This window comes from Triplophysa rosa, linkage group LG18, assembly GCF_024868665.1.
Source record: "Triplophysa rosa linkage group LG18, Trosa_1v2, whole genome shotgun sequence".
Lineage (NCBI taxonomy): Eukaryota > Metazoa > Chordata > Actinopteri > Cypriniformes > Nemacheilidae > Triplophysa > Triplophysa rosa.
The window spans coordinates 5,681,882-5,702,058 of record NC_079907.1 but is presented as its reverse complement, the minus strand read 5'-3'; the positions used below and the strand labels follow the sequence as shown (position 1 = coordinate 5,702,058).

General features: G+C 38.9%; 4 protein-coding genes across 11 annotated transcripts; 2 read left to right on the top strand and 2 right to left on the bottom strand.

Moving 5' to 3' along the window:
- Positions 1-864: 864 nt before the first annotated feature.
- si:dkey-21c1.1 (uncharacterized protein LOC100150256 homolog) lies at positions 865-5,011 on the bottom strand. Its single transcript, XM_057357741.1, has 4 exons — positions 4,882-5,011; positions 4,262-4,365; positions 3,619-3,733; positions 865-1,547 (listed from the first exon to the last, which is right to left on the bottom strand). The coding sequence occupies exons 2-4, from the start codon at positions 4,291-4,293 to the stop codon at positions 1,296-1,298; spliced, it is 399 nt and encodes a 132-aa protein (XP_057213724.1). The 5' UTR covers positions 4,294-4,365; positions 4,882-5,011; the 3' UTR covers positions 865-1,295.
- A 319-nt stretch (positions 5,012-5,330) lies between these two features.
- On the top strand, positions 5,331-8,100 carry si:dkey-21c1.4 (uncharacterized). 7 transcript variants are annotated; one of them, XR_008964743.1, is made up of 5 exons: positions 5,331-5,607; positions 5,919-7,016; positions 7,289-7,359; positions 7,557-7,640; positions 7,789-7,902. XR_008964743.1 is itself a non-coding variant. In XM_057357738.1 (5 exons), exons 1-5 carry the CDS (start codon positions 5,598-5,600, stop codon positions 8,012-8,014), a joined length of 1,338 nt encoding a protein of 445 aa, XP_057213721.1. In that variant the 5' UTR covers positions 5,334-5,597; the 3' UTR covers positions 8,015-8,100. The 7 variants fall into 7 exon arrangements, 4 of the variants coding, with proteins under 4 accessions (XP_057213718.1, XP_057213717.1, XP_057213721.1 ...); XR_008964742.1 differs by having other exon boundaries at positions 7,530-7,640; XR_008964744.1 differs by adding an exon at positions 7,986-8,100 and having other exon boundaries at positions 5,332-5,607; positions 5,919-6,687; positions 6,842-7,640; positions 7,789-7,905.
- Positions 7,801-18,311, bottom strand: bicral (BICRA like chromatin remodeling complex associated protein). 2 transcript variants are annotated; one of them, XM_057357730.1, is made up of 11 exons: positions 17,618-18,311; positions 14,956-15,001; positions 14,791-14,839; positions 14,653-14,718; positions 13,184-14,569; positions 13,046-13,094; positions 12,105-12,189; positions 11,851-11,996; positions 11,669-11,763; positions 11,468-11,570; positions 7,801-11,361 (listed from the first exon to the last, which is right to left on the bottom strand). In XM_057357730.1, exons 1-11 carry the CDS (start codon positions 17,706-17,708, stop codon positions 10,913-10,915), a joined length of 2,565 nt encoding a protein of 854 aa, XP_057213713.1. In that variant the 5' UTR covers positions 17,709-18,311; the 3' UTR covers positions 7,801-10,912. The 2 variants fall into 2 exon arrangements, with proteins under 2 accessions (XP_057213713.1, XP_057213714.1); XM_057357731.1 differs by lacking the exon at positions 17,618-18,311 and adding an exon at positions 17,364-17,610 and having other exon boundaries at positions 7,802-11,361.
- Positions 18,312-18,489: 178 nt separating this feature from the next.
- tbcc (tubulin folding cofactor C) lies at positions 18,490-19,748 on the top strand. The gene has a single exon (XM_057357739.1). The coding sequence runs from the start codon at positions 18,618-18,620 to the stop codon at positions 19,746-19,748; it is 1,131 nt and encodes a 376-aa protein (XP_057213722.1). The 5' UTR covers positions 18,490-18,617.
- Positions 19,749-20,177: the final 429 nt, after the last annotated feature.

The window sequence follows — 20,177 nt, the reverse complement described above, 5'->3', positions numbered from 1 at the left end:
CTGAAATAATATGAGCCATTGTATATGTTGGTCAAACAATGGATAAAAAAGCAAAATGGGTTGTGTTAATGAGTAATGATAGGACTTTGGAGCACTGTAGAGGGCTGAGTTGGGTGTAGGCTAACTTTAGGTCTTTTTTTATGGCGTGCCCATAGAAGACAAGTCCTCACGTTACACAGAACCCAGGGACTGACTAAACTATTTCAAGCCCTTTTCCTGTATAAGCGTTTGACTTGTTCATATGAATTCAATCATATGAATACCATTAATGTACATTAGATAAAGATATCAAATCAAGCAGCTGTAATAATGCATCTACTGTACATGTCAAAACAAACTCTGCAATTTCATTGAACCTGAACCATACTACAATTGAGACACAAGTGTCATAGATTTTAAACAGTAAATTTCTTGTTCTCGCTTTAAAATCGAACAAATGTGTTTTACTTCAACAGGTATTTTTGTGCTGTCTTTACAACAAATAACTTGGTCTAATGCAATGATATTCATATTGTTCTTTTTATGCGTCCAAATATTTTTTGGTTCCACTTTCAGTTTGCACCTAAAAACCCATCTTAAACCTTTCTTCTCGGACAAAGAGCTATATAATGTCGACAGACCTGAGTCTAATCATGAAATTTTAGCCCAATAGTCCAAATGTCTCTGGGCTTCCTAAGGAACAGGAACAACCACTTCATGGCACACAGAGAATCCTCTAGACCTGAGTTTTAGATATGTACTTCCTGGAAGAGTCTACATTCTTGTGAGACCCAAACTGACACGGTTACTCTTCAGATATTCCGTAAACACAATTCTTCCAGGAATGACCAATTCACATTCAAAGCAGGGCTGCAAACATAATCATATGGTTTAGTTTTCATTTTAATATTTTAAAGGTCTTAAAATAATTATTTAAGTTGCAAAAAAGTGCTAGAGTGGTACAATGTATGTTCTTAGTCAAAAAAAGAAAAACAAACACCACCCATCCTCAGAACAGCACCATGCGGCCTAGTAGAATAAATGGGACAGAGCTCATATAGTCTTGTAAGAACTTGCAATATTTTTAAGATGGACTTGATGTTGATATTACTTTTATATAGCACCTATGTGACATTCATGGTCAACACGTCAAGTAGAGTCCCACATAACCACTATGAACATGAAAAAAGTGCTGCAAAAAGAACAAACATATTTAGAGGGCTTCTGTTTGTGCCAGGCCTTAAACTGGCCCCTAATGTCCCTCTCACAGGTCCCCTGTACATTATGCCAAAGGCTGTCAGAAGAGTCACTGGCAATCACGTCGGCCCCTGCTGACTGCGAGTCTGCAGGCTATTAAAGTGTGCCTCTCTCAAGATGCGGTTGATGTGGTCGTACAAGACGTTGTTTTGGCTCAAGGAGATGGCCGGATCTTCTGTGAGGGTGGGGGTAAGGGGGCTGCAGGGAGCCTGGGAAACATGGAGTCGTCTTTGGTCACTGCTCTGAATGCTGGAGTTGGCCGCAGTCATCTGCTCTGGACTGCTAATCCCACTGCTGTCACTGCTGGAAGACTGTTGGGATGAAAAGAATGGTATTGAATTGAGAGAAAGCTGATATTACTTACAGTTTATTCAACACTAGAGTTGTATTCAATAAAACAGTTTATTGTGACTGTTAACTGTTTTCCACAATGTTATGTGATACAATTATATCATGCAATGTCATGAACTCTGACTTCTTTACGCTGTTAAACATGCTGGCTTCTCATGCTTAACGTGGTCAACTTGTTAAAAAACGAGTTGGACGTATGACGTAGTATTTCTGTACTTGATACACTCCCCCAGCACTTCAACTTGTTTCGGAAAGTTTCTGGATAATTCTGGATCCCTGTGACGACACAGGGATCCAGAATTATAAAAAACTTTCCAAAATATTCATTTTATTGGCCATTCTCCCGGAAATGCATGGCAAGGCGAAAGAAAGAGCCTGCCCACGAGCCAACCGACAAATGAGACCCATTACCTATCTGCGCTGCGTCAAGATGGGCTGCGCTGCAGCTTGTTACTCTTGCGATAGTGAAGTTTAGGTGTGTCTGTTTGTTGACGGCATTTCAGTGATGGATGTTACATAAACGGTGGATATAACGCTGGATTTAGAGATCGTTTGAACTGATGGTGCAGTCCCAGTGCTAAAAGATGCCGGACATGAACTGCACACGGTAAGTCAAACTAAGTCATACGTTTGTGTTTTGTTGGCAATCGGCGTGTACGTGCATAATGTACAAAACACGATGGGATTAATGGGATGATGTGTTGCTTGCTCATGCTGTAGTTCCATCCCACTCTTCCCACTAGTCCCACCTCTCGCATCTCGTGTTTTCCGGAAATAATCGTACAGCTGTATCCCTCTTTTATAAATTTGATCAAACTAAATACTCTTCGAAGATACGACGTATGCAATACTACTGTATAGGCACTCAAGATTAATATGAGATTGGCAGAAACTGCCTGTGATACGCGATCTTTAAAGTGAGCAATTCAAAATATTGTGAATCATCATAACATACTAGCATAATTGTTTACATACAAGACAAGTGTAAACAAACCATGTTGTATATATCTTTTTAAGCAAGCTAATATCTTTTTAATGAAATCAATATATAAAAAGTTACTTGGCACCAGTTGCATAGTATAAAAGTGTTGCTAGTTCTAGTTCTATGAATGAGAAAAAGGGCAATGTTTAATACGGCCATAATAGCAAAGGAGGTCTTTTTAGCCCAATCTGAATAAAAGAAACAAAAATAAGTTCAGGTTCAACAGCTGGACAGAAATATATGTGAGTTTAGCCAGTGATTAAATGGGATGGACTTGGTCTTTCAGGACTAAAATAGCTGCCTAGAGACGTTGCAAATATGGCCGCCAAATATGGTGGCTTTGCTTAAACAGACTTCGGAAATCTCAAGTCAAACACATTGAAATGTGGGATACAGTATTGAACACATGCATCTAACAGTCATATACTGTATGAAAATGTAGAATATGTGCATAAAGAGTACAGTATACACACTATCAGTGTTGGGTGTAACTAGTTACCAAGTAATTAGTTACTGTAATTTAATTACTTTTCCCTTGGAAAAGTAAAGTAAGGGATTACTCTTATTTTTTCTGTAATTTAATTACAGTTACTTCTGATGTAATTAAACTAAATACTCTGTGTAATATATGTGTGTGTAATAGTGGAATTGACATCAAAATTCAGAGTCTAACTTTAAAATCTGTGCTTTAATGTATAATTCTCACATTTGTAATACTTTGGTCAGTTAATAAGAGTACTTTATGTAGTTTAATATTATTTATTTGAATGAATTAAATAAGCCGTTTCATGACTATCCTTGAATCACTTAACTAATCAAGATGATATAGGATATAGAAAGTAATTAGTAATAAGTAACTAAATACTTTTTGGGGCGAGTAATTTGTACAGTAATCTAATTACACTATTGAATATGTAATTAGTAACTAGTAATTAATCACTTTTTCAGAGTAACTTACCCAACACTGCATACTATATACAAAAATATTTTTGATACGTTTTAGAATGAACTTGAAGTGTCAACGAGTTGTCTTGTTCGACGTAGCCTACCTCAGAGTCCCAGACATCACGGCCAACCTCAGGAAGAAAGGAATAACCTCCGGACCTTTTCGCCTGGGGCAAAACCTGAGGCTCCTCCTCCCCATCACAGCTGCGTCTGCGTTTCCTGTTGACAGAGATCATCACCATACAGTTTCCTTCATGAGCACAAGGTTTATTTAACATGCACGGAGTAATTCACATCAGCATTACACAACCAAGCCTGTTTGAGGTGTTTCAGACTATTGCAGAGGCAATCTGCAGTAGGTGCCTTTTAATACTGCAAACAGCTGTTGCGAAACATTTCTTCAGCGTTGGACCATTGCACATTTGAGTGAACCATTAGTCATCAATATGCCCACTGCATGATTATGACTCAGAATTAAGATTATTTCATAATAAAAATGTCACCAACACAAGAGCTGTCTTGATGCTCAGATCCAGCACAGAATCATTTAACAGATATAGCAGCTAGTCAAGAGGATCAGACTTCTGAAAGAACATCTAAAAATAACCACCAGACATCAAGTAGCACAGCAGATCTGCATACACCGGTAACAGCAGAAGCCTTCGTGGTAACTCATGCAAGACTCGTGCACATTGCAGCAAAAACCATGAACAATTCCAAGCTCATGGAAGATATGAAGGTCGTTACCTGTTTTCTGTCAACATTGTGTATCTGTGCATTTGACAGCCAAATAAGGGCAGATCGCCGTCTTCCCCTGCAGCAATATGAGGGAATCTGCAGAGATTTCCACCCTAACAAGGAGCAAAATAGTGTTTGTTGTGAAGATCACGTATGAAACGAGTAGTACTGGTAATATCAAAACAACCTGCAGTCAAATTTACAATGCAGGTGTACAAGCACAACATCTAATTGATGAGATCTCACAATGTCAGATATAACAATCGTGTTAATGAATCATTTTTCTGTACATATACCGCTATGATCAGTGCATATTATAAAATATCATCTGCACACGAGTAACAAAGGACGAAAGCCGCAAGACAGCTCCACCTATGTCTGTCGTTTCCTTATTAAAATCAGGCATCATTTGAAATCTTTTGCACATTTATTGTTTCGATAGATGCACAACTGATATTAACAACGGCATGCAAAAATAGCGATAGTGTCAAACAGGCAAACAGAGAGACACAATGCGTAGTTGGCTGTACTTCCTCATCGCGATCTACAGTTCACGCTACAAAACAATCGAAGTACATTTAGATGAATAAAACAGTATATGAATAAAGATGAATGTCGTGTTGGAGTACCTTTCTTTCTAATGACCGGCACCCGCTGTCTGTTTGGTCTTGAGTTCAGCCATTATTTGAAGTTACAATGTATCACTCTCGCCGGATCGCTCACTCTGGTTCACTCTCCCATCTGTTGCTGCCGCGATGACGTAACACGCACGTCGTTACGTTGTTGTGAAGTAACACGCAGTGATGTAAAATCGTTTGGTTCTGATGCGTTTACCTTTAAATGATCTTGTTGAAGATTTACTTGATGTCTTTTTGTTGTAATTGCATTAATAAAATAAGATTATCAAAATGTACCAAAACATAATACGCTTTTTAAATTAATGGAGCCGGTTCGGATCGTCTGGCACGTAACGCAGTTCGCAAGTAGGCTAGACAATTGGTTTGGTTTCAAGGGAGTTGATGTGTTCACGAGCGACATTTGCATACAGGCATCGCCGAAGGCAGCTAACGGGGTCTGTCTGACGTAACTGAAATGAATCCAGCATGGATCCTCCTGCTGTCCACTGCATGCTTCTGGGGTTTAAATTGGGTTTGCTTAGGGTAACGGACTGAAACTTTCAAACAAATGATTTAGTTATAATGTCCTTAATATTTAAGTTAGTTGCTTTTACTTATTTATTTATGCGTAGTTGCGAAATTTATTAACTCAGAGACAGAGTTAAGTATGACATACTGGCAACAGAAGATTTAACCTTTCATAGAAAAGCGAAGTGAAGTTGTAAAATATGAGTGTAGGTAAGTGGCATATTCAGATATTTAATAACACCTTTGTTGCAAGATTTTACTTGACTGCATACATTAAAATAATTACATTAACATTGTGAGGTGTGTGGTTTTTAGTCCATGTATATTAACTTTGAGGTCATTTATAATGGAATGATGGGCTTCTATTATAAAATGTATGTAAGAAGATACTAAAATAAAAATAAAATCCTCTATAGAACAAGCTTGTTAATGTTGTTGTTGCCCACAGTATAATTCATGCAACCTTATTGGTTTGGTCTTTTTACATCTGACAGTGTTATGATTTTTTTATTCCCATTCAGAACGATGTCCATACTGTGGAAAGCCCTTCAAAAGGCTGAAATCTCACCTTCCTCATTGCAAAATGGCACCATTTGCACAACCCCTGAAAAGCACCCAAACACCCCAAGATCTTCCCAAGAATGCAATCACTTCTAAACAGAAGATCAATAAAAAGATATTAACAGAGAATAATTATTTAGTCTTTGATGACAGGCAGACGTCCAACGACAGGAGGAAAGAGGAGTTGATTGTAGATAAAATGTCTGTTCATAATGCAGAAAGTTCTATAGCAACTACTGAAGTCACAGCATTTGTGAATACAGAGAGGCCTCAAAACAAATGGTCTGCTAAAAGACAGAAGGAATATGAGAGATTTCAGAAGTTGGCAGTCTTACAGAAGTCAATCAACTATACCTCAGTATCATCAGATCATGAAAGAGATAAAAGCTTTCATGAGATATCTAATGGACAAGAAAAGGGAGCATCTCAAACTAATGGAACGCCTACTAAAGCCAAAAAGAAGCTAAAAGTGGCGCCATTATCAGAGCCTTTGTCCATCGCCAAGAGCACAACCACAATGCCAGCCATTCCAAAATCCACAAACCTTTCATCCGAGTGGAGTTTGTGCTGCGAGAATCCAAAATGTACAGTCATGGCGGAGATGGAACCAAACAGCAAGAGCAGTGATCTCAATCTGGTGTCAAGAGTAAAAGAACTCAAAGCTCTGACTTTCTTTACATCCAAGACTTCAGTGTGGGATCACATCAAAGGCAGCTTGTATTATAAGAGGTCTTGTAATCTGTTATTGCCTTGTCCCGTTTTGGGAACACACACATCTGATTTTGAGACCAAATATATTTCTGTGACCACGCAACTATCAAAGAAGCTTGAAACAACAAAGCCATTTACACCCTCATTTCATTTCTCTGAAACATCCATTCAGCGACCTGTGGAAGACGTGCATAGTTCAAGATTGCAAGGTGTCAGAAGTCTGGGATGGAATCCAGAGATAATGACATCCTTTAGGATCCTGTTCTCCTCTGAACCTTTCAGAAACTCCTCTGATGATAATATGTGGAAGAAGCATCCGTTTTCTGGGCCATCATCCCATAGTGAAGGTGATGCTTGATTTTCAAAGTATGTGATGAGTTTAGTAAACAAACAATGCCTTGGGAAAAAACAAGAATCAATTTAACACTTTAGAGTCTTGCAGTATTATAATGACTACCACATTTTTTTAATAGGCAAGCTAGTGTTTGCCATTTTGAAAAGTAAATCACTGTCCTACAAAACATTTTAAGTGAGATTATTAGACGGTTAATTGAATATGATGAACCACGTACCATTACCTTAGATTTACATTTGGCTACCATGAAACTATTATGCACAGTCCTCAGGCTGATAGTGAAAGAGCGACACTTGCATCAGCTTGGCTGGACAAGGGCCATTGGTCCATTAGAGGTAAGGAATGATATGTGTAACCATTCATCACCACCTCTCTTAATCCCCATTGTGGTTGTTCAAAGCAGTTCTCATTACATGTCTAAAAATCTAAAAAGAAAACTTTCTAGTTGCAATCCACATGAAAGTAAAACCAGATATCATTTTAAATTGTGTTTATGCTCATATAGTGCCACTAATACAGCGGAAACTTGCAGATGTGAGATTAAAAGAATTTGGTGTCTGGCTCGGAGACCAAAGTCCAAAGTCACCCAGAGAGTTTGGGACTGTGCTGAAGCAAGGTTTGTGCCTTAACATTCATAAAATCCTTAAAGCTGATATTTGAAAATAATGCATACTGATTATATTATATTAATTCTATATATATATATACTATATTTGGCATGTTTTAGTTTTAACATTTATGTGTTGCCTTGGATATGTCTTCAGGTTGGCAGTGGTACTACACAAAGTACATTGATGTTCGTAGAGGAGGAATCGGTGGGATATCTCTACTGTTAGCTGGCTACTGTGTCCTGTGTTACATATGGAGATACCCAGATCTCAGTAAGTCAAATTAACAATAGCAAGAATAAGATGTTTATCAAAACAATGTCTTATTAATTGAACGTGTTTGTGTTGTGCAGAGAAAGAACGGTGGAGAAAATACCATTAAGGATATTTGGTGTTTGTTAATAACGTGCCTTAGAAATAAGTGTTAACAGAAGCTAGTTTCTTCTTCACTCCGAACTTGAAGTTTGCAGTCTTTTTATTAGACATGTGCAAGAACGTACTGTGACTTAAGATACGTCTACTATGAATTAATATGGTTGATGAGAAAACAAACCTATCTGAAAGTACAGTATTTATATGAAGTATTTTTAATGCTAATTTATATCGAAGGAATTCATGCATTAAACCTAAATGAAAATTTGTAGAATTGTTTATTTTGTAATTGTGTAACTAAAAGCATAACAAGGACTTTAAATAATTTTACAATATTATAAATCTAAGAAAAGAAGAAAAGCTGTTTCATGATTTCTTGTGGTGAACATGACCATTCTTTATTTTCCTATTCAATAGTAATACCTAATAGTTTAAAAAGCAGACATTACAAAGTATTGGCTGTAGTCAAAATGTATTTAATATTGATTTTTTTTATCTTTGCTGCTGTAATGAACACTCACAAAAACAGACTAGAACTGACCACATACAGTATGATATGAGCACATACCTAACATAATAAAAATAACTTTTTAACATTATTTTTCTTTACAAAAAGTATAAATATTTTGTGTTTCGTGTTTTTATTTTGTAATACAAACATTATAAATCAAGTTTTGAGTGATGCAGAAAGAAAATGTTCAAAGCTATGATTACCACGTGGTGTTACGATAATCCAAGGCCACACTCGCACAATAAAACACAGTAAAAACAAATGATACTACTTGTGTTTCACTCGGTCTGTCCTAAGGCAAAGAAGCTCTTCGAAAAGAAAGTCTTCAGAGGAGTCTCCCTAGTACTGGCTGCTGGAGCTCAGATCAGGGAGGATATTTTACTTACGAAACACCAACAATAAGATTCAACTCTTTAATATTATTTAATGCATTAGGTATCATGAACAATAACAATAAACATGTTTTACAGCATTTTTAATCTAGGATGATGTTACTTTATAAATATACCACTGACCATTGTTTATTCATTTTCATAATGTTAATACATTACAAGTTAGTATTAGCCAAGATTAACAAATGCTGTAAAAGTCTTGTTTGTTATGTCATGCTATTCCATTAACTAACATGAACATACTGAATCTTATTGTAAAGTGTTACAACTTATTTTCTATTAGTCATTTTTGGTTGAATTGCTGGGAAAGACAGTGGAGTTTAGTGTTCATGATGCAAAAACAATGCGATGCAACCTTCCTTTAAGCTATTTAATGGATGTTAATGGAAACGTCCGCACACTTTCTCTGCTCTAGTCTGGTCAGTCTTTGTGGTCACACTACCATTGTTACAGCTGTCAGACTCTGTAATGGCATATGTGGAAAACGTTCTTATATAAATCAAGACTGAATGCCAAGTCTCTTCCATAATGATTTAGTACTTTAAAAAATAAACTGGTGCAGTCATGTAGCAAACCATCACACTGTCTTGACGTCCTTCAACTAAACTTCACAAAGCTGTGATCTTCTAATACAACTAAGTACCCTTAAATGTTGATATGCGGTGAAGGCACCAATTCTGTCTACACCAGTTTAAACACATTTGACTAGAAGAGATATACAGGCGCAATCCAAGAGCTATTAGAATGGGGATTTGTGAAATTACAAAATCATTTCCACATGTGCAAATATAAGTTGCCACTAGGGGCAGAAACTGCAAACTGACCCACAGGACAAGACTGGAGCCTGACCAGCAGGGGACACACTGCTCAAGGGAAAATCAAGTTAATGTAGGTAAATTTCCCTAAGCCTGTCTAGAAACAGCCGCAGTTAAATTTCATCCAAAAGAAAAGATTAAACATAAAAAGTAACTAAATTAATCGCATTGTGACATTATTTCATGACAATTAAGCAAAAAAGAAAACATTAAAATTGTTGCAATAATGCAAAAACATGCAAATATTCGCAAATGTATTATACATTATGTTTGAGTTGTACTGTCTTTAATTGATGCTCATTAAAATTCAATAAAAAAATACAAAAGACTAATTTGTGTACTGCCTGACATCACAGTCTAGGGCAGTGCCTAAGTGTCATGACAATAATGTCACAATGATCCTTCATTTTTGTGTTTTAACAACATCCAATTCTTTTATCTCTTTTGACTTTACACTGAAATGTAACCTGGACCTTTTTGTTACATTCGCCCATACAAGATTTTTTGAGACACTAACAGGTGCGCAACAGCACATATTATTCAGGGAGACAGGGAGCAGCACAGATTTGACAAAAAACTTACAATGCCTCATTAAAAATGAATACAAGCAAAAAAGATAAAACAATGTAACATTGTACCCTCAATCTGAGGACTTAACTTCCCCTGCACAAAACCACACGGTTTCGTCTCTGTGGAGATCACATACCTGTAAGGTACAAAACTAAAACGAAAGTAAAAAAATGAACACAGCTAGTGCTCGAAAACAACGAAACGGTGCATTTGTGTGCCTCACTTGGTCAAAATCACATACTGAGAGACGACCTTATGACCTTAAGTGCGGACAGACTATGAGACTAAGTGTATTTGATACTGAATGATACGCTACAGATACCAATGTCTACCTATGACATTCCAAACATCACACTAAACGTACTGCATGATTGTGTATATGTAAATATATTGATGTGTGTGCGTGTGATTGCAAGTGCATCCTGTGATGCAATTTCAAAGGCTTTCTCGTGTAAACTGCTCTAGAACAACAGGCACAGTATTTTCACCATCATAAGTCCTCGACACTTCCACAACCGCTGTGTGCACTCTTATACTTCTATAATGCCAACTAAAAAAAATTCATGGCATGAAATGGCTCGCGGCTAACATGAAACTGTCTAATGTAAATATGGCACTGTCTAACATTCTAAGATGCTATTCACGGCAGCTTCCAGCACAGAGTCCGTATCAGCCAACGAGGTGTGACTGTGATCCGAGGAAAGCTGCTGTTCTTGACTCCGCCCCCTGCCTGACGGGTTGCTTTGGGCAGGGCTGTGCTGTGATTGGCTGGGAGATGCAGGATAATGAGCATGTTGACTGCTGCTGATGAGGTTGTTGGATTTGATTTTTTTAATGTTCAGGATGCACTTGATAGGGCTTCTTCTGTGTTCCTCTGTTTCTTTTTCTGGTTGGGAGTCTGTCCTATAAGCAGGTTCTCTGTGGCTGTTCACTCTCTGCCCGTCTCTTCCCGCGTGACTCATTGGAAGCCTCGTTGATGTCCCCAATCCGCTTGGGTTTCCCTCATGGCTGACTTCAGGACTTGGTATCCTCTTCTTAGAGCTGCAGCAGAAGTCTTCAAAGAAGCCATCTGAGGAGGCACCAAAACATTACAATCATATCCTAAGTCTCTTAGACATCTTAGAAAATTGTGTGAGCAGTATAAAAACATTTCAAAACCATTGTCCATCACTCACCTGGATCCACCAATACCATTCGCTTGTCTTGGGTCAGGTTGCTCCGTTCCTCTTGGTTAAACGTCCTGTCAATCATCACCATTTCTGATGAGGGGCTAGATCTCTGAAAGCACATTTAAGATTTTAGACGTTGATTTTAGAGTGCTGATTTACAAAACACTGTCACAGATCTAAAATGCCTTCACTTAAAGGAAAACCAACCTCTGACTCCACCATAAGCAGACGCCTGTATTTGTTTACCATGACCTGCGTCCGTTCCAATACTCGCGTGGCAACTGCCTCAAACTCCTCGTCGACTATACAGTCACAAACACAGAATCAATGGTACAGTCAATCTATCTGTGCTTACAGAGCAATAAAGTAGCAAAGTGTTGAAGACACACCTTTGGTAAATTCTTCATCTCGTGGCGGTGAGCCTTGGAAAACATGATAGGGCAGTAATCGCTCAATGACATCAGTGACCGAAGAGAAGGGTGGGTGCTCTGGAGACATGACTCCACTGTGATCTCTTCTGAGCTGCTGGAGGACCCTGTAAAAGACAGGTGCGTTTAAGAAAACAGGCCCAGAGTCACTTTGTTTTTTATCCGTCGAGTCTGGTATCCATTTATGGTTTTATTAAGAGATATGAGGCACTCACATTCCTCCTCGAGTAAGCTGCTGAGTTGCAGGTCGCTTCGGGGTGAGAGGGGATTCCAGACTGGCAGGAGTTAGTGTTTTCACAGCTAAGATATAAAAAGATTGTATTATTATTAAATGTTTTATTAAATATAATTTAATGTTTCATATAACTATTTTTGAAATAATGAAATTATTACTTTTTTAAATCACAATCGTTTGATTATAAAACGTTTAGAACTTAATACATATTGTTGATGAGTAACTAAGTTTCAAACACAAAAAACGCACAAACTACCTAAGTTACATTACAGAAAATCTACATTATATAGACTGTTTCATTGGTTAACTTCCAGTCTGTGTTTGTTATAATATAACATATTTCTATTAATTTCAAGTAATATTTTATTGTTTATTATTGTATTCAATTCCATTAAAACTACTCAAAATGTATTGACTTTGCGGAGGTCTACTGGAAGTTAAGTTTGGGCCACATAATGTTTGTTTATGTTGTTGGTGCTGAAACCGTCAATAGACCTCGTCGATTGACATAAACAACGCTGGTTCAACGCTGGTCCAGAAGAACTTTCTGTTTCAGTTACACAAACGTTTGAACAAAATACAAACAACAAAATATTTATAATTGATAGAAAATGTTAAACAAATATTTTTAAGATCGAATTGTATATGTAAGAATGAAAAGAAATACTAATATTAAGTAAATAAAAGCTGAAACGGAAGTGCTTCTGAACCAGTGTTTACATCTTGCAAAGTGGTCTATAGAAAAAGTGGAATAATAAAACAAATAGTGAAAAGTACTAATAAATAAATGAAAGCCTGAATAAACGTTATGTAACATGCATTTGAGTAAATTTTCACAAATAAGTTCACAAATGGTTCACGATTTGTTCCATAATGGTCTCTAAAGCTTAATAGTGGTTATTAAACCTATTGAAGTCTTACCTTTGGTACCAAGGAGATTAACTAATTGTGTCTGAGCTGCTGCCGTGTCCTACAGAATTGACAAACATTTAAAAATGTATTAAAGATACCGTTTTTTTGCACAAGGGGGAACATCATTTCATGCAAACCATGTTTCACCTGGTTTAGAGTGCCTTGCTGAAACTCCTGAATTCCAGAAGAAACTGGGCTGCTCTGAGCTACAGGCATGAGGAGATGCTGTCCTGGGTTAACCGATAATTGCTGACAAACTTGTGGGCCTTGGACAGAATTGACCACGGTAAGGTGGCTTGAACTCTGTGACGTTTGTACAGGGTTGGGGCTAGGCGACACACTGGCGGTCCAAACCTTAGCGGTGGCACCGGGTCTCTGCGACACCTGTACAACAGGGGTCGGAGAAGCTTGGCCTATCTGACTTGCACCCACCAAACCTTGATTTACAATCAACTGTCCTCCGGCTGAAAAGTTCTGGCCAGGAATAAGCTGCACTGCTGAGTTCTGATTGGTCAGGATTGAGTATGTGGTAGTGCTCATTGGTTCACCCACTTGAGTGTTTGTTTGTATCACCTGCCCATTCACAGCCTGGAACCCGTGAACAGTGGTACCAGTGGTGAGGGATATAGAACTCGGTACCAAAAACTGCCCCTGGGGCAGATTGGATTGGGGCTGTGCCTGTTGCCCCAGTGGTGAATGCATTACAATGCTGCTGGTTGGATTTACCACTTTAACTTGTTGAGCAGTCTGAGGAGACCCGCTGGTCGTGTACTGGGTACTGACTAGATTTGCAGTAGCTGTGGTGCTGGGCTGAAGCCCAATGTTGCTGATATTGTATACAGTTTGTGACCCTGTCTGTAGGGGTTTCGGCTGAATGGGTCGAACCAACGTCTGTTGTGCTGGGCCTCGTTGAATGATAATATTCTGAACTGGAATTGTACCTTTATTGAAAGACATTGACATTTGATTTGGTGCGGTAGGTGCGAACATGGTGCCCTGCCCACTATTGTTTGCCACCACATTTCCACTTGGTCTCAAAAGGATCTGAGGCTGTTCCAAACTGTTGATAGTCATCATAGAGGACGCACTGTCGTTAAAAGACCCTACCACCTGGATATGTCCCGTAGGGCCATTTGGCAAGGGTAGCTGGGGAACCTGCTGGATAAAAGATGGTGGCTGCACCCCAGCAACGGGCAAAGGTGCCACCATGCCAGGACCCGCGACACCTCCGAACCCTCCAGAGACCAGCTGCTGAGGGAAGGTGGTAGCTGTGGGAATGAGAGATGGTTGGGAGTCCAAAAGGGCTTCTTGAGCCAGTGTCTGCTCTGTGATATCTGCTTCCAGCAATGACTTCTGGAGGATGTCAAAGGGTTGGTCTTCACCCCCAAGGTCAACGTCACCAGGTGAAGGTCCATCGTCAAGCTCATCGTCGATGAATGAAAGATTGCCTGAGAGCTGAAGCTCAGCTGCGCCAGCCTCCCCAAACTCTCCCAAATGATTGTGGTCATCTTTGAGTCCATCATTGGAGCTGCCCTGAATAGAAAACCAAAACAAGTGCAGTGTGAAACAGATTTATTTTATTTCATGTATCCACCATTGCATGCAGAATTACTCACAGTGTCACCAGTAAAGAACGAGCTGGCAGACCCATATGCTGCATTTGTCACATCATCCTCCCCGATCTGTTTTCAAGTCAGAGGCAGGTGTTAATATTGTTTTAGAAAACACAAATTTAGTACTGTTGAGATACTCACAGATTTACTGTTGGAACCATGAAGATACTCATTTAATGCTTGCACATCTCTGTTAAAAAGTAGGTAAAGAAAACATGTTTATGTATGATTTCAAAAACTAGGAAAAAGCCTTTAAAGCATTTGGAACTCTTTAAATTGTTACAATTAAATTCAAAAGTTGCCCACCCTATAAAATCCAGAAGACGTTGATCGTCTTCATCATCCATGACACCTGTCACACAGCAGAGACACATTTTGTGACGCAAAAAATGTCCGTTTTGTCATTCAGGCCTGATGATGTTTGGCTAAACTGAGATATAGTTAGTATATAAATTTGCTCCCGAAAACACCCGAAGAGCCGTACAAATATAGTGTGCAGAAAGTATTTTGCATCCATGCCAAACAACTTATTTGTATTAATGGTATAGTCTGTAAATTCATCTAAAGCATGAAATGACTACCAAATGTAGTCGAGGCAAAAATGTGTGTTCTGTGAAATTATAGGCTTAGTATGACAGATTTTGGCCAGGTCTCTAGGTCAGATAACCAAATATTTGTGACACTTTATGACAGTCATCTCATTGTTAAGTGTCCAAATGTACCTTAATTCATCCTACAGTCAGAACCAAAGGTTAGGACTCAGGGAGTATTTATATTATGATGTGGCAGTGTCAGTCACTATTCTTGTGTTAACCGTTCTTTCATTTTTCCACTTGAGTCCAAACAAACTACAAATGCTAGTAAAACGATATTCACTTGCAATAGAAAGTAAGAAATTGTTTCTCTTGAGCACCAAATGCACTTCTATGCAACCAGGAAATGTATACACAAAGGGCATTTTGAATGCACATTCATAAAGTAAAAGTGTATAATATGCATAGCAATGTGTTTAAAACACTACGATTATTACATCTGAGAGATAAAGACATTTCTGTTACAGAAAGAAGGCTTTGACTGATTCGTATACTATGCTGCGAAAGCCACAGCTGCGGATACAAAGTATCCTATATAGACTTCAAAATGGCGACTGGTGCTTTTTAACTGCGACACACATACATTCAGTCGACATACAAAGGGCACTTTGACGCTGAGACTACTAACTGCGTTTTAAAAATGCATAGCCTATCATTTCTGGTAATGTTTTTTAAAATACCCATAGAAACACAGCGTGCACTCGAAAATGCGTGTGTGGAAACGTGTGAAACAAAGGCGTGTGGGGGATGGGTGAAACTTGTTTGGCAGGTTTGTTGTTTACTCTCATGTAAAGCTTCTCAATATGTTTTAACGAAGTTTGTGTTTGACACACATAAGGGCAAGAAGAGTTGTCTGATTTTTTACCCAAAATGTAACGTTACAAAGAAGCTTTATATTTCATTCATATTGGTAAAAAAAGACACGTGACGGCTAGCGTTGATACAATACTGCTTTGATGAATTTAAAATAAGTTATAGAAATCCAACATAAGCATCATTACCCTTTTTTAAGAAACTAAGTTAAACTAATCGCAGATCATCTGGAGAAGAAAGGGGCGAATGAGGCAAACACGCGGCTATGAACACTTGCCAATGCATATTAACATGTTATCAAACAGTCAACGAAATGATAGTACACTTATTATAAATAGTATATGTTTACATTTTCCAAAGAGATTATGCTTGCTGTATCTGTGTAGTTAATGCTTTGCTAACTACATGTAAAAAAAAACAGTGTCCGGCCTTAAAACATGTCCTTGATTAACAACCTTAAAATGATAACAAATCATTCATTTAAACGCTCGTTTTTATTAAATAAACAGAGTATTTAACCTATCGCACATATCACGCTTATATTCGTTTAGGCTTTGATCAAAGAGACAACTTAGGAAGCCAAATGAGGGAGGAGATGATTATTTTTTTTCTTCCTCTCTACAAAAAACCTATCAATCCTCTTGCATGTTAAGTCAAAGGGGCGGAAAACAGACGCGTAGAAAACCAGCAACCCTTCCAAAATACAGAATAAAAAACCCCGTTCGACAGAGACGACGGATTTTTACAGATTCTGTTGTCGACTCGTCAAACAGGGCGGTTTGGGAGGACTGAAGGCTCTCCGTGGCGCAAGGGCAGGACGCACAAAACCCGCCTTAATCTCTCTGAAAGTAACAGCTAGAAACAGACAGGGACTTTGTCCATAAATAGACGGAATCGAGTGGCGACGACTGGACTTTATCTCACCGCTTGAAAAAGCTCTACAAAACCGCGTTTGCGCACATATGCGCATTGCTACTCTGCGGCAGCCGTGGAGCGCAGCAGGACGGGTGGCTCAAAGAAACGCGCATTCAGTCTCGTATCGCTGTTTAATATTTGTCTGAGCTCTTCGATTTTGCGAAGGGTGTAAACTCGGACCAGCAGGCGAATCTTAAGAAGCCTTTTTCTTGCCCCGGGGTGTCGATGGCCTTCACGGAAAAGCTCGGCGACGTGGACGTTTCCCTCAGCTATTAAGAAACGGGCTCAATTCGTCGAGCAAAAAGCGAACGGAGAACAAATCGTTGGCGAAGCATAAATATTTATTTCGATTTGCATGACATAAAGACGACTTGAAAAGAGGCAAACCCTTACTCCTGTCTCACTCCTCTTGAAACCCAATATCTCCATTTGGCAACTTTTAATTTGCTCCCCCTCCTCCTTCTTCTTTCTCCCTCTCCCACTCATATATTTTTCCCTCACTGTCCTTGCTGCTCAGTCTCAGATAGACTTTTCTCTCTCCACGCTTGCTCTTCCCTCCCCGAAGGAAGGGGAGGAAGGAGGTTGTGTGTGTTTTTTCCTTGAAATTTTTATCACAAAATTATAATACACTCAAAGGGGAAACTCACCGTCATGAAAAAGCAGTGCCGTGTCCACGGGGTTTCCTCGCCATCTCTGCACGGGCCGGTGGAGCAGTGCGGCTCCAGCAGAAGGCAGCATCACTATCTAGTGCACTACACACCATAGGACTCTTTACTTCTAAGAAAACTCTTAAACTACTTAGTTTTTAAATAAATTGCTTATACGTTGTGTTCTTATAGTGAAAATGCAGATTATACCCGCAGTTTGCATGAATCATTCCTAATACCCGACATGCATAATTGAATAAAGAAGTGTTGGCAACAAGCGGTAGGGGGCGGGGTATCCACTTCGACCACACCTTTAATGTCATGAGATCACACATTAGTCAGATGTGTAAAACTGTTTGGCGGATGCAAATTTAGCAAAGAAAACTCATCATTGTGTTCTTTTTAAATTACTGGGGAAAAAGTGTGCAAAAGTTTCTTACAATTGTTTCAAAAGAGAGACATATTAATGATGCCCTTATGATTCTAGATTTCCAAGTAATATAGAAATATAGTGTATGAAAACTAAATTCTTGTATCTACGTTCTTTTTATTTATGTATATTTATGTGTTTTATAAACCCATAGTTTTAAGCGATAGCAGCCCTGCCCAAAGATATAAACAAATAGAAAATGAATACAAATAAAAACAATAGGTGTGTATTATAATAGAAAAAAATAAAAAGTTCTAGATGCACTTGACAAAATTCCCAAAGCTTTCATATTTTATATAGTTTAACAGTCCATTTGGAATGACTAATTTTTTTTTTAAATAAAATGTTGGCATCAATTTACAGGTCCTAAACAATGTAATACACAATTGTCTTACGTCTTTCAGTTCCGTGTGAAAAAAAACAGCAGTTTATTATGAACGCAAAATATCTTTTTTTTATTTACACAAGAACGCACAATATCCGATTGAATACACCAATGCAACGTTGCGTAAGTAAAGGTCTTGATTCGTCTGTCCAATCAGCAATGAGTTCACTCAATCTAGTCGTCACATGGTAAACGTGCGCTCACCACGCCTGTTTTGCGGCATCACTTCCGGCCGTAGCAGCCCTGTTTTCCGAAGCAACATGGATGCATTCGGAGTGAAAGTTAGTGCGGAAACCGATGATAGGGAGACGAATGCCGCCGTTAAAGTTCCCGAAAGAGTGTTACGCAGAGATCAAGCGAGGCTTGAAGAGGTCGAGCGCCGTAGAAACGTCAAGGAGAGCCAAACCGTGACGGAGGAAAAGAGCGACTTCTTCACGTCCACCTTTAATTCCGAGAAGGCTGCTGTGGAAGAAATCATCTCCAGTTGTAACTATGGCGACAGCGACCAAGCGTCAAAAACATTGGAGGTGGTCAGTGTCAAAATTCAACAGCTCCAGAAATTTCTTAACGATAGCGTCATGTTTCTAACGCAATATGAAATAAGACAGGCCCAGGCATCCTTGCAGACAATGCAGAGCTCTCTGGCTGAGAAAAGGGAGGCGGCACTGCCTAAAAAGAAATTCGCCTTCAGATCCAGGAACACAAGGACTGGTAAGCAGCCTGCACCAAAACAAGAAACATCAGAAAAGTCTGCGTCCGTTGTGGATGGCCCTGCGGTACAGGATGCTGCGATTTACGTAAATCAGTGTGGGTTCTCCAATGTCGACAGTCAAGTCTTGATCATGCATGCAGAGGAACTTCAGCAACGGGATGTGCTGTTATCTAATCTGACAAACTGTAAAGTCAGACTTTATGGATGTCCGAGTACCGTGCACATCAAAGTCGTCTGTAACTGTGAGATCCTTTGCGGGCCTGTTTCCAGCTCTGTTTTTGTCGATCAATGCACTGACAGCACTTTAGCTGCTCCCTGTCAGCAGCTTCGCACCCACAATACTTCTGCTACTCAGATATACCTCCATGTGACCAGCCGGGCAATTATAGAGGACTGTCATGGGGTCAGGGTTGCCCCATTCACGTGGACTTATCCAGGCATTCAGGAACATTTTAAAATATCTGGACTTGATCCAGAGCGGAATAACTGGGAACAGGTTGATGATTTCAACTGGCTTGCTACTGGTACCCCCTCTCCCAACTGGACTATCATTCCTGAGTCTGAGAGAATATCTAGTTGGGAATCCGTACAACCAGCTACCTAGTCTTAATGTGTTTACAGTAAAAACAAGGCAACCTATTTTCTTTGTTATACAGATATGACTCTAACATGATACCATAAACGTAAAATTTTCCAGTATATCCTTCTTGCAGAACTTATAAATAAACTGAATGCTTAGAAAAACGATCAAGTTGAGCACTGATGTCATCTTATAAAGTTTGTGCTTAAATGTGGTTTAGTCGCCAAGCCTGTATGTATATATTTATATAATCATAATCACTGGATGCGTTGTTATATTTAAATATAAAGTGTATTCACAACTGTGAGAGATGTTAAATTGAACTTAATAAAAAGTTTGATCTGCTATCAAATTTCTGACAGAAAATGTTGCAGGAAAAAATCAGCTAACAAGTTGGTCAAAATCTGTATCTTACTGTACAGTAAAAATTAAAAGAAAAAGTAAACCGTGACA

Coding starts and splice junctions, on each gene's coding strand:
- si:dkey-21c1.1 (XM_057357741.1), bottom strand. CDS start 4,293: ATGCACAGATACACAATGTTGACAGAAAACAG. Junction 3,734..4,261: donor ACAATGTTGACAGAAAACAG/GTAACGACCTTC, acceptor CTCTGTCAACAG/GAAACGCAGACGCAGCTGTG. Junction 1,548..3,618: donor GTGATGTCTGGGACTCTGAG/GTAGGCTACGTC, acceptor TCATCCCAACAG/TCTTCCAGCAGTGACAGCAG.
- si:dkey-21c1.4 (XM_057357734.1), top strand. Junction 7,017..7,288: donor GCCATCATCCCATAGTGAAG/GTGATGCTTGAT, acceptor TATTATGCACAG/TCCTCAGGCTGATAGTGAAA. Junction 7,641..7,788: donor TGGGACTGTGCTGAAGCAAG/GTTTGTGCCTTA, acceptor ATATGTCTTCAG/GTTGGCAGTGGTACTACACA.
- bicral (XM_057357730.1), bottom strand. CDS start 17,708: ATGCTGCCTTCTGCTGGAGCCGCACTGCTCCACCGGCCCGTGCAGAGA. Junction 11,997..12,104: donor CAGCTTACTCGAGGAGGAAT/GTGAGTGCCTCA, acceptor TGTCTTTTACAG/GGTCCTCCAGCAGCTCAGAA. Junction 11,764..11,850: donor AGATGAAGAATTTACCAAAG/GTGTGTCTTCAA, acceptor GTGACTGTATAG/TCGACGAGGAGTTTGAGGCA.
- tbcc (XM_057357739.1), top strand. CDS start 18,618: ATGGTAAACGTGCGCTCACCACGCCTGTTTTGCGGCATCACTTCCGGC.